Source organism: Lissotriton vulgaris, chromosome 11, assembly GCF_964263255.1.
Source record: "Lissotriton vulgaris chromosome 11, aLisVul1.2, whole genome shotgun sequence".
Taxonomy (NCBI): domain Eukaryota; kingdom Metazoa; phylum Chordata; class Amphibia; order Caudata; family Salamandridae; genus Lissotriton; species Lissotriton vulgaris.
In genome coordinates, this window is record NC_141699.1 from 393,367,242 (window position 1) to 393,381,073 (window position 13,832).

At 46.8% G+C, this 13,832-nt stretch overlaps 1 protein-coding gene across 1 annotated transcript in view; it reads right to left on the reverse strand.

The window, feature by feature from the left end:
• The window catches only part of LOC147679853 (protein transport protein Sec24C-like), a 257,445-nt gene that overhangs the window by 76,219 nt on the left and 167,394 nt on the right, over positions 1-13,832 (reverse strand). The window contains exon 18 of the mRNA XM_086943414.1: positions 12,991-13,112. Coding sequence (XP_086799540.1) covers positions 12,991-13,112 — 122 coding nt within the window. The remainder of the gene's footprint in view (positions 1-12,990; positions 13,113-13,832) is intronic.

Sequence of the window (13,832 nt, forward strand, 5' to 3'; positions counted from 1 at the left end):
ACAGAGTTTCTGAGAAGGGGTATTCTCCTTACAGACGTTGATACATGGGCTGATTTAAAGCGAAAAGAATGTAGACCAGATATGTAGAGAAGGTGGTCGACGCGTTTCGAACCCGTATGAATAATAGGGTTCTCCTCAGGACCTGTACTGGTTCTTAGGCAGTTGAACCAGAGTCATATAAATCCAGACTAGAGAATTCAATTTTTCAAAAATTTCACCGTGGTGTGCATACAGGGGCTGCACTGACGTCAGCAGATGTTTTGACGTTTAGTCCATGCTTGTGGTAATCCGTGGAGCGGGCTTGATTTGCGCCTCTGCTTCCCGGGTGAGACCGTAAGTCCTTCGTCCTCGGAGTCTTGCTGCAGAATGGATCAGAGCTGCCCCCAACTAAGCAGAGCTCTTAATTTCCCCAACAAACCACATCTCTCGTGGGGTTGAGTCTTCCGTGTACATAACAAAGCTCTCCCATCATAAACCTTTTCGTCAGTGTTGCTCTAAATCTAGTAGATCCTACCTGTGTGGGTCCCGACCCCTTAAGCAAAGTTTGTGAAGTCGTATGTCCATAACCCAGTCTATTCGTGAGCAATGTTTCATCACGTGTAGCAGCGCCCAACAGAGGGTCCAGCTCCGCAATACAGGTGCCGTACGTTAGTCCAGTGGCAGTTGTTATCGTGACCTGTAGGTGTCCATGGTTCCAGTCGCACGACAATGCACCTCCTCCTTGGTTTCCATCCGCAGTCGTCTCAGCGCGCAGGTTGCGTGGTCTCCTTGTTCTTGGGTCCTCTAGCAGGCCTCAACCCTCCAACCAGTCCCGTGCCTCACCCGGCATCTTGAAGAACAATGTCTTTCCTTCTGATTCTACTCAGAGCTTCGCCGGGAAAAGCATAGAGTGTTTTAATTCTCTGGCACGCTGTTCTTTCTAGACCTCCGTGAAACTACATCTTTGTTGTGTGACTGCTGCTGTGTAGTCACGGTAGAAGGTGACTTCCGAATTTTCAATTTTTATTGGCGGTGCGATACGTGCAGCCTGCAGGATGGAGTCGTGATCTCGAAAGTTAAAAATGCGCGCCAAGATCGGTCGCGGTAGTGCTCCCGGACGTAGTTTGCCTCCTGGTATACGGTGCGCTCTTTCTACTGAAAAGTAATTGGACAGTCCTCATGGGTGTAGTTGGTTCTGGATCAGATCTTCTACAAAAAGATCTAGGGCTGGTCCCCCTGCCTTTTCCGGCACACCTACGAGGCGCACGTTATTTTGTCGGGAGCGGCCTTCGTGATCATCAAGTTTGGCCTTCATTAGTTTGTTGTCTTCTTCTAGCCGCAGTACTTGTTGCTGCAGTGTTACAGTGTCTGCCGAGAGCTCTGCCGTCGTCTTCTCAACCTCCACTAGTCGGTCCGACATTTTGGCGAAGTCCGCCCGTATGAGGGAGATATCCGTGGATATCGTGCCCATTGAAGACTGCATTGTTCGTAGAGCCGCCATCACATCTTGGAGGGTCACCTCCTCTGTGACCTCCGGTGTGTCAGGAGGTCGGGCGTTGGTCGGCGCCCCGGAGGAGCCTTTGGAATAGGCATATTTGTCTAGCTTTGAGGTCTGCTGTACTTTGGGCCCTCTTCCACTCATTGCCGCTGCCGGTTTTTGTCTTGTGTAGGGCCGCCGCTCGATGTCTCCTGGTACATCCTGCTCGAAGGTTGGTCTACCCACCGCCTCCAACCACGTTTCACTGTGCCGTCACCAATGTCGTATTCCTGCGGCAGGGCCAGTGAGCCTTGTGGTCTTGTCCTGCTGGGCTACGTTTATAAGTATGTAGTTATGTCACGCTTTTGGGCTGGGAACAGTATGTACCCTTAAAAGTTTTGGTTATCTCCACCACCTATGCTCGAACGGCGTGTGTCCCCGCCTGCGCCGGTGATCACAGCTCGCAGCCTTAGTCTCTGCAGTCTGTTGGTTCTGGGTTAGTCTCACAATGGACTCCCGTTGCACGGTCTCAACGATCGCCGGGGGTCTCCCCTTCTTGTGTGGCACCTCGTTACCTGTTCCGGTCGCCTTGGCGTTGTGTAGTAGAGGCAGCACGTCTCGGTCCCCAGCGCCCAACTCCGTCTCAGCTGACACCGCTCACCTCCGTCCTGCGCCGGCCCCTTCGCGTCTGGGGTCAGTCTTTACTTTAGGTCGCGGCCGCGGTGTGGGACCGGCCGCAATCCAACTGCAGCAGCCACCAACGATCTTGTAACTCCAGGGGTCCGGAGCAGCCAGGTCTGCGTCAGTAGGTGTAATGCCTTGGAATCCGTCATGCAACACTCACGGCACGGGGGTTTATATCTTCGCATGCGCTGGCGACCTCCACTTCATGCAATGTGCGCCTATTCTTTGTTTTCTGCCACCCGAGGGTTCCTGGGTTTCTCTATTGTGTAAGGAGCCCCAGCTGCGTATTCACTTTGTCCCAGCACCTTTGTCTCCTCGCCGCCGGCACAGCATCAGCGCGTTCTCTGGCGGCCTGCGGCTGAGTCAGTGCTCCACCCACCCCTGCGTCCAGGGTGAGGCTCCATGCGAGGTCCGGGCGGCAGCGTGACTCCGGCCCGCGATTTTCTCGGTGTCTGTCCTCAGCGATTTCTCGGACTACGGAGGTCCGGATCAGTTCAACCGGCGTCGGAAGTTTCCCTCCACCGGGAGCTGTCAAGCAACTCTGAATATAAGCAGGATTAATGGACGGATTTTTGTGGGAAGGCCCTGTCTACCACAGAGCTCGGTTAACTTGAGGCCATCTTGTCTGGCTGCCAGCCACGACCCCCGAGTGCAGGATTTTTAAATACCTGGTCAGATTCCCTCATAGTGCCTATATACAAGAGGGGCGACCGTAACAGCCCAGCGCAATATAGACCCAATTCCCTGTTGGATTCCCTAATTAAGGTGGCTGGGCGCATTCTTTTAGGAAGACCGCAGGACTGGGCTGATTCCAATAATATTATCTCGGATTTGCAGTACGCATTTCGCCCAGGCGTAGGGATAATTGAGCAGGCCATCAACTTGAATTTACTATTAGGGAAATACGTCTTCATTTATAATTTGTTGATTTATCCTCTGCTTTTGCTTTTGATGTGCATGATAAATTATGGTCAATAATGCGCACTATGGGTGTAGATAACAGAATTGGGAATCTTATTAGACATTTGTACGCGTCAAGTGGGGCTAGAGTACACTATGGTTTAAGCGGAAAATCTACTTGGCGATTTAAGAAAAAAGAGAGGAGCCCGGCAAGGGTGTGTACTTGCTCCTTTTTTGTTTCATTATACATTAACAGCTTAGGTAGCATCCTAGTTAGCAAATGTGCTGATCTTTCCCAAGTTGGGCACCAACCCATTCCGGCCCTCTTCTATTCAGACAACGCTGTACTTATTGCCTACTCCCCCTTGGGCTTATAGCGACTATATCGAATTTGCTCAGTTTATGCAGAATTACAGTTTGAAAATCAATATAAGTAAAACTTTTGTAATCAAACTTGGGAAAAGAGTCACGAACTGCCACAATATCTTTATTGAGAGTACCAAAATTATGTCCAGATCAACATTTTCCTATCTAGGTATTCTATTTGATCAAGAGGGACCTGGAGAAGTGCGGTCAAGTCCAGAAGGCTTCAATTCATCAACAGTATTGCGACCTTGCTTAACTTCTCCAGGAAGCTGAGTTTCAAACATCCAAGAGAAATGATGGACAAATATAAGGCCAAATGCCGGACGACTACCATGTTTGGGTCAGAGCTGTGGGGCTATGCTAATGTTGATTTACTACAGATGGCAGAAAATGTCTATAAAAGGAAACTCCTTGCCCTCCCAAAACGTTGTTCCACCGTTGTCCGTCATTCTGAATTGGACGTTCATTACTTAGCATATTTGATCAAGATTTAGCCTGTACTGCTCTGGCATAAGATCTGGCCATCTGAATACAAGGACCTTAATTGTTCTATTGTAAGGAATTGCCTTAGATCCTTGTCTGCTTTAAAATTCCCTGGCTTAAATTTGTCCGTGATTTCCTGGCTGACATTGGCCATCCTGAGTATTTTCATAAACCAGAAATTTTGACTAGGATCTCTAAAAAAGCTTTGAAGTTGGAATGTAACTCATTAATCGAGGAACTGAGGCGTTCCTCCAAGATTAACAAACCTTCTGTTCTGAAGAACCAACTGATCTTGGCAACACTTGGTATGCAACCTTACCTAGAAAATGTATACAACTCACAACATAGATTTGTTTAGTCATGTTTCCGGTTGGATATCTTTCACCACCTAAGCAGTTTTCCCACCACTAACAACTGGTTGCATGAATTAGTGAAATGCCCTTGTGACAAAGTATCCATGCAGAGTACCATGAACATCCTTTTTTTGTAAGTATTACTCAGATTTGAGGAAATGTTTTATTAAGCCCCTGTTAAAACCGCTTGGAATCGAGCAATGTCGGCCAGCCTTTATTTATTTGTGATCTCGGACAAGTCTGTATACATGTGCTGTTTTGTCTCGGTTCTTATGGCTGTTATTAGGCAAAGGAAGCTGTTGTCGAAATGTTATTCTCAGAAGGAAGACGTATTTGTCTGTTTTTATCTATATGTTTTTATCTTTTATCTTAGTTTTTAATTTAAATATGGTAATATTTGTATATGCTTTTATGATTCACAATGAGATATCGAATAAAGCTTATTTGATTTTAATTGAATTGAACTGGATTGTTTTTTGGCAAAGAATTATAGTCATCCAATGGTGCCCATTTTCTCAGTCTGAGACGAAGGAAAGCTAAAATGTGTAAGGATTCCATATTATCTTGTGCATATTAATATAGCTACTTGCACTTAGCTATTTTACTCAGGCTGGAACCTGCAAAAACATGAAGGTTACACCAGGGTTGTTTTTTTTGAAGAGTACTCATATCAACATAAACCTTACAGTGGTTTGTAATCGCCCCATATTACATGATCATCTTCGTTTAATGTGACAACTTCATCCGGTCCCTGTGCAGGACAGAATGCATTATTTATGGAAGGATCTTTTACACCCATCCAGTCTGCAGTGTTTGAGCCTCTGCATAATGTTTTTACCGCAGGGCTTGCTAATACTTCAATGCCCAGCATTCTCATTCTATTCTAATCTATTCTATCAGCACTTATGTAGTGCATAGCTACCCATAGGCATCCCTGCACTGCTAGTACGAGTCAACTCTACAAGGAATAAGAGAGGGCCATTCTGGAATAACCATGTTTTGAGTGACTTACTGAACAATAGTTTATTCCAAGTCAACCTCATGGAGGTGGGGAGGATGTTCCACAATTTGGCAACATTGTAGTAAAAGGATTGACCTCCCCATGTAGATCTTTTGATAAGAGGGATCTTGGCTAGAAAGGCATAAATGGAGCACAAGGGGCATCCTGGAAAATAGTGGGAGATCAGAGATCGAGAGATCAGTGGCCCTCTTTCCAGAAGGGCCCTGTGGGCAAGGCAGAGGAATTTAAATTGAATCCGCTCTGCATCAGGGAACTGATACAATGAAGAGCTTTGACAAGTGTAGTAGTATCTAGGGACATTGTGCAGAATTCAGGCAGCTGAGATCTGCACCGTCTGCAGTTTGTGTAAGATCTTTTTGGAAGCACCAGATAAAGGGAGTTTCTGTAGTTGAGAGAGTATAAGGTCCTGGACTACAAGTCTCTAAGAGAGAGAGGCGTAGATGAAGAATTTTTCTAATCATCCTGAGAATGCTGAAGCATGTTGCATGTTGCCACAAGCTTTGTTGCTTGTGAGCCACCTTTAGGGGAATCATCCAACCAGACCCCCAGGTCTTTATGGTAGTTTGTGGCATGGGAGGAGTTCATGGCAGTTTGGCCTGCCTAAATCCATTAAAGGATTAGGGCGATTGCCAAGGATCAAAAGTTCAGTTTTATTGCTATTTAGTAAGACAGGAGTTGTTCATCCAGGTAGCCACTTTCTCTAGGCTGGGCCCAGTGAAGCCATGAGGGGGGATATGATTCTGAGCGAGGGAGAAGATCAAATGAGTATCATGACGCTTGAATGTGCAGCATATTGCATTACATCAGATCATACGCGTCTTTGTGCGTAAGACCCATTCAACATGAAGCAGAAACTGCCAACCAATAGCTTTTTATTGCTGGCCCTCTTCCGAACCATCAATATTTAGAGGGTTCATCGAGCACAATAAGGTATTCAAAAAGGAAAATACCTTTGAAGAAGTCCCTGGACTCTACGGGGATTATACGCATTCCCTCATTGTTCTTAATAGTTGGCATTGGTTTACTTACTATCTTTCTGCTGAATATTACTGTTTCTTAGTGTGTGACTACAAAGGATTTTCCTGTGAATCTTTCCATAGGGCCCTCATGAGTCTGAGCTAGGGTAAGGCATCATCTTGATGTGCGAATGAATCTATGCATGATCTGCACTATGTTCACAAGTTTGAAGTGGTTTGCTGTGCCCACTGTTCACGTGTGAAAAGTTATCTACAAGTAGTTACCACGAGCATGAAAAATTCTTGTTGTAGTCAGTTTTCCCCGAGTTTTTATGATTTATGTTCCATTTAAGTCCCCAGTTATGTGTTTTCATTTCTATTTATGTTATTTTTTTCAAATACCCACATGACCATACACAATACTTTGCAATTCCAGCAAAAGCTGTCTCATAGGACTATACTAATAGGTATAGTGTGCCTTTTGATAATTGTATGCATATATTTGTAGAAAAGGGAGTTTATCTAAAAAGGAGTAAGGGTACTCAAAAAAGTCTAAGACTTTTTTTTAGGGCCACCACATAGGCTGAAACATGTTGACCCATGCAGATGCAGGGATAATAGACAGTTCCAGGCATCACCAAAGTTTTTAATCATTACCTAGACCTACCCCCATTAAAAGAAAATCTCTGGGTTAGAATACCGGGATTTTTAAACTGTCTAGATCCTGTCTCTATATCTATACACTCCCTCAAAAGTACTCCCTGCAAAAAAACAAGAAGCCCATTCACAACTAGAGTTTTCTTTGGTGAATGAGATGTAGCCATTGATGAAGCATGACACCCTGGTGGGTGTGTGCTGCCACACCTGTCCACTGTTTGTGAAGACTTTTGTCCAATGCATATCATCAGACACAGAATGAGACAAGGGACTCCTTACACAGGAGTATTTACCCATGATGTGAGTCTGTGTGTTAAGCCTAATCACTTTTGCTTTATGTGGTTTACGGTGTAGCCTGGGAGAACGCAATGGAGCGCCCACCCTTTTTCTCTCATTCTTTAGGACCTCCTTCCGAAATTGGATATTCAGGTCTGCTCAATTGTGAACACTAGGGTATAGACAACAAACAATTTAACCCTGTGAGGTATTCTACAAGGATTTCACCCAGCAGGTAAGTCACACTGATCTGAAGAACGCTCATACACTCTCTAAGCTATTTTATGATTACCTATTAAACTTATGCCAGCAGATTACAGTAGTTCCCCACAGCAAATGCATTAACTAACTGAACTATCTTACTAGTACGTTCCTATGAGACTTGTAAAATATACCTTGTGTTGGACCCCGCCCGTTGGACAGGTTCACCCCTAGACTTTTTGCTTTTTCCTAGCCTGTTTATGGAACCTGGTGTTGGTGATTTTAGGCCTCTGCGCACTTTTTCACTGTGGTACAGTATAAAGTGCTTGAGCTCTCTGTGAATGTGTGGTGAGTGACCTGCCCTCCCATAGGAATGAATGGGGAATATGTATGCCCATGGTAGTTCCTGATGTGTGGGGAGTGCAGGGGCGAGTTTAGTATGTATGAACTCGTGAGAGTGAATGCTGCAAAATGATGTATGCGGCATGACTGTGTCTAGTCTAGAAGTACTACTTTTGGAAGTTGGCATATTTGTGTAAGTTGGTGCTGGCGTGTGATTGGCTGGTGAGCCTGGCCCAGAGTGCCTGGGCCTGCTTGTGGATTGACTGTCTGGTTTGAGGATGACAGGGGCTAGAGAGCCCAGGAGGTTGTCTGAAGTCAGCCCATGGATGAAAGGCAGCATCTGCTGCCAGGGAAGTGGGAGGAGATGGCACCTGATAGTGAAGGGCTGTGCCTGCCTAACTACAAAGCTGGCTCCACCTCCGCTGGGCGACTGACACCTCTGTCCCTGATACTGAAGGGGACTTCCCTCTAAACCAGTCTAGCTGGTTCTCACACTGCCTGCTTCAAAGGACTTCAAAGGCTTTTCTGTGTATAAGAAGGGGCTGTGTCCCCTTCCAAAATGTTCTTATTTCTAACTTGAATCTGCCAGGGGCATGCTGCTGCTGGGGCTCAGGGGAATCCCTGAGCCCTGCCCAGCCCCTGGACTCCTGATGGACTTTTCCTGCTGGGGGCTAGGCTGCTCCCTCTTTTATTCCTAAAGCTTTGCAAAGAATTACTGCAAGATCGTGCTGTTTTGGACCTGGAGCGTGTGGTGCTCGACAGCTGAGTGTAGGAAGGGATCGGTGTGCTCATCGGCACATTCCCGGCGAGGGTCGGAGGTCTGTGGTGCCTCCCCTCGTGGAATCCACTCAAGAGCGGTTGTGGGGCCAAGAGGGCGGTCTGTCCGTGACCCGCGCCCTCGAAAATCATCTGCCGCCTGATCACCGCCGCTGCCGGGGCCAGAAAGCCTCTTCCCAAAGTGCCGTCCTGATCGGAGCTGCGGGGCCGAAGAACGAAGCCGCCGCGCTCCCATTGGTTGGAGGAGCTGAGCCCCCTCACCAACGCCGCAACGGGATTGGCCCGTGCAGCGCAGCGTCATCCGTGTTATTGCGCCGTGATCGGCTGAAGGAGCGGAGCGTCATCGTTGGCCTGTCCCGGGAGCCGCACTGCCATTGGCTGACTCCCGGGTGCTGCTGGAGGCTCGTCACAGGAGCCGCGACGGGATTGGCTGGCTCGGCAGAAGATGCTGCCGGCCCGGTGAGAGAAGAGATGAAGGAGCATGGCGGCCTGGTCGTCGGGGCTCCCGTGTGCTGGAGGGAGCCCCGGAGGAGTTGAGGAATGGCGGAGGGGGCGCGGGGCACATTGCCGGTGCCCGCCCCCACCGCACGTCAAAGACCGGAAGTCCCGCCCCACCGCTCCGGTGCAGAGAGGAGCCCCCGCCGAGAACAGCCCGGTGAGTAAAAGGGCTGGGGGCTCCGTGATGTGGCTGGCGGTGCCGGTAGAGGCACAAGGTCAAGAGCGGTCCCGTGTGGCAGTGGACCGCTCCAACATGGAGAGAGTGGTGCGGGAAGGGCGGCCCCTGTTGACAGCGGGTCGCCCCAACGTTGTGTAGAGCCCTGAGAGGCTCCCCGCCCCATTTCGTGTTGAGAGGCACAGAGTCAGGGCGGCCCCGATTGGCAGCGGGTCACCCCAACGTTGTAGAGCCTTGAGAAGGCTCTGAGGGGGCATTTCTTTGTGTAAAGCCCCGAGGCTAAAGGGGGCACAGTTGTTTCCAGAGCCTGTGTGGCTCCAACATTTAGGTCATGTGTGGTGTCCAGAGCCTGTGTGGCTCCAGCATGGCGCAGTTTGCGCCTAAGGGTCAGTGAGGACCCTGTCGCAGTTTGGACTCCCAGCTGCCCAGCAATTAGTGGGCAGCTGCACCGTTTAGGTTTTGTGATTGTCCTCAGGTGCCCAACAAGTAGTGGGCACCTGCTACGTTTAGGCTTGTTCTTGGATTGGCGCTGCATGGCAGCGCACCCTGACATTGAGACTCAGGGCGTCTGAGCCCCAACAAGGCCAGTTGGCCTAGGGACTGCCACAGGTGGTGGCTTATGTACGTTGTGCGCAATGTGGTTTTCTGCTATGTCTAGGATGGTAACTGCCTACTGTGTGTTTTTGCGCTATTGAGTTGTTGTGCACCTCTGAATGTATTTCTATGCATCATGTGTCTTCCTTTCTTTCCATGCGCTGCACCTCTGAATGTTTTAGGCATCATGTGTCTTCTTGCGCTGCACCCCTGAATGTATTTTATTGCATCATGTGCTTTATTCTTAACACCTCTGAATGTTTTAGGCATCGTGTGTTTCTCTTTATTACTCCTCTGAATGTGTTTCATGCATCATGGGTAATGTGTTCTTGTGTATACCCCTAAATGTATTTTATTCTTAGGTGGTTGTTCTTTTTAGTACAGGTGGTCCTAGTAAGGTCCTGGTTCCTGTTACCAGTGGATACTGGTTGTGATCTTTTTGATTACCATTTTATGTTTATTATTCCTTATTCTAAAAGTGCTATATCTGATTCTGACAGTGGCCCATGTGGCCCTGTCTTGTAAATAATCCCTTATGAATGTTGCCCGTGCCAGTTGGCACAATGTACATGTGTGATTTTTATCTGATATGTGTTTTGACAATACAAAAGTTATTTTATAATAACCTTGTGTGGAGTTCCTTTTGTGGTGTGCCTAGTATGGTGTTGCTGTTGTGTGCTGGCGCAAATGCTTTACACATTGCCTCCGAGTTTAGCCTTACTGCTTGTGCCAAGCTACCAAGGGTGTGAGCAGGGGTTATCTTGGCGTGTGACTTCCTTGCCCTGACTAGAATGGTGGTTTCTGCCTGGCTTTGGCGTCAGCCTTAGCCTACCAGAAATAGCCCTTTCTGACACCTTGTTCTTGGTAGCCGGTTCTTTAACACCCTAATCATAGAAAATGGTCCGTCACCAATATAGAAATACAATTCGGATGTATTACCACATGTCCCGCTGATGTCAATTTCTTTCAGGCAGAGTTTGTAAAATATTAACAGGGCATAGGCTTAGTATTACTGATTCTATCCCCCATGGCTCTGCTCTTTCTGACACCCACCTCCTACCCCAATTTGTGTTACTTACAGAAGCACATTTTTTCCTTTTCCAGTCCTGCTTCCATATAGTCTTTATAACTCTGTTTCTCCTTTCCTAGTCTCTGTACATTCTAAAGTACCCCATCATAGATTTTTCAATAATTAAACCTCTCATCCCATGATGGCCCCGTCTATGACAATTTCTTATGCCCCTTCACTTCACATGAGCCCTTAAGGACAAACTTAACAATCATCCTGTTTTTGCATCCAGGCCATCAAATATTTTGCAGGAGATGGAACCTCCCAACAGCAGGGAGGGAACGTAAGTACTGGGATGATGAATTGATAATTGAATTCCTAATAATAACAATTAAAAAATCCAGGCATTTTCCCCTCACCCTAATCCTTACTTCCTCAGGGTGTATGAAAACGAAATCTGTGTCTCAGTCCTACACAGAAATTGCCACTTCAGTGTAATGTACCACCACTGACCTTCACACAAGCCTCTACACTGCACACTCAACTTGCAGCCCATTTATCATCTGATGGTTAATTTGTACTAGATAAAGCCTCTCCACCATATCCAACATGTAATGCAATACAAAACTAAAGGATGCTGTCCAGTTGCTGCCCTGAAAATATCGGAAAGAAATGTGTCCCTAAACTACGCTTATGAGGCTGCCAGCACCTCTTGTTGATAGTCCCTGAGCACCTCTCAGCATGACTGAGCTCATCAGTTCATAGGCTTGAGAGATCACCATCTTGACCCATCAGGTAACTTTTGCAATTGCTCTCATCTTTTTTTGGTATAATAAAATGAAGAAGAAACGGTCAATTATGGAAGATTTCAACAATGGAACCAAATCTGTTAAATGTGGACACATATGATGTGTGACCAGGTGCCAGGAGCAAACGCGGGTAAAATTACCTCCAGCTCCCTCTGAAAAGCCAAATTAACCTGGGAAAGGAAAATCAACTGGAACCTAAACACCATCTGATTCAAAACAGCCCAGACCATGGCCTACCCAGAAAAGACGTTGAGTATAAGAAATTTGATGGATCTCCCTGCAAGCGTTCACATAAGAGAACCTTTAGAGTTGAGAAGATCGAAGGCTAGTCCTGTAAGGTATGCTTCAAAAGTGAACAAAAAAACATTCTCAGTTGTAATCGAACAGCTAAAGAGCTAATGGATGGCAGCTTTCCTCTCATCCCTCTCCCCTGACCAGACGTGTCTTAAAGGCATGGATCATGACCCACTTAAAGCTCAGAGTGGCACTAGTTCTAAACCATATTGTAGGAACAGTAATAATACAATGCTATTTTTTATATTTCAGAGAGTACTGCTGCTCCCAATAGGCCATGGATCTGCAAGGCCACTGGCTAGAGAGTCCACTCCTTCTGTCCCTCTTCGCTACTTGCAGTGATCAGCCCCAGTTGTTGGAAAGCCAAGTGGGGTCCTTCCTTTTGATTTGTCATCCTCAGGCACAACTGCACGTACCTTGAGGGTCTTAATCCACACACATGGAGGACTGCATGCGGTCAGCCAAATTCCATACTATCACAGTCCAAGACCTGCAGAAATTCCGGAAGCAACATGAAAGAAGGTGCCCCCACTGATACCTGAATTTACTAAAACCCAACTCATCTTTTTACATGTTTTGTAACCAGAAAATGAGGTGTAAGGAAACTGGCCATCACAGTAGGCCCTCCAAAAAGATACAACCCTGACTAGCAGGAGAGAGTAGGGAACAATGCATTGTTATCACCAGTAAGCAAATGCACTTCAATGCTAAAATAGATGTTCTGTCCAAGTTGAAAATTTAGCTTGGAGTGCTCTCCAGAAAACAAAGGTCAACGGGCATTTTTGGGAGAGGAGATAATTAAGCTCCTTTGATTAGTGGGGTAGGGTACATCTATTTCATTAAAGAGGTGACCAGTCAAAACATATTTGTCCACTGATATAACAACCCAGGGTTTTGAGGTAATGGCACACTGTTATTTGTAGACGTATGGTAGGGATGAGGTCTGATGGACAACCACAAACATGCACAGAGTGGCACAGTTACAAGGGAAAAGAACAAACATGCACAGTGGCAATCCAGTTAGCAGGATCATTTGGACACCTGCACAGCAGCAGGGATTGATGGATATATACATGCACATGCCAGCATGGTTAACACAAGACGGAAGATATATACATTGGGTGGCTTTGAGAGGGTACCTGTCCATCAGTCATACAGGCGGTAGCGCAGTGTTGGCGGTAGCAAGCTAGGATCCGAGTAATCCGGGTCACCAGGGCATCACGCACTTCCTTCAGAGGAGTGTGCAGGATTGCGCTGTAAGCTGTGGGGGTCAGAGAAAAGCAAAATTGTGAGTTTACCTCACAAAACGTCTTTCATGTAAGTGCATCCAGTAACCCATATATTTCAGTAATGTGCAACCATGCATATTCACATCCCACGCCAGCCACATTCTGCCTCGGACCTCTGTGTTTTATGGCGCAAGTTTTCTAACTCTTATAGCTCGCCTCACCGTTGCTTTTGCCAAAATTCTTCGGTTGGTGTGGCCCCTATTTTGTATTTGATTGGGCTGGCAGATTTGTGCAAAGGTGTAACAGAAGGTACATGAAGCAGGCAGCAGATTTGGTGATATAAAGTATATTTTGGCTCAGATTCTTGCACGTTCAGACTGTGCACTATGTCAAAGTATGTAAAGATTTGCAAGTCACATTACTCTACAGCTAGGAAACTCTCCTTCAAACTTAAGTCACTCAGAGATAGACTTCTCCCCTTCTCTAATATGAAGGCACCAGTTGTATAGACTAACATCCTCTTTGGTAGCAGAGGTAGGTCCTGGTAATATTTCTTTACCACCCAAACAGTTCAAGGATAGTTCCAGGTGGCCCAATTAACTCTGTGTTTGTGTGGTGAATATCAGTTTTCTCCTGTGCTGTCCTACGGCTTTTTTATCCACCTATCCTCTGCAGTTTTTGGGTATCTCCTAGTGTTGAATGATGATGGATTCAACCCAGATCTGTGACTGAAAGTGAGCGCCTTAAAGGTT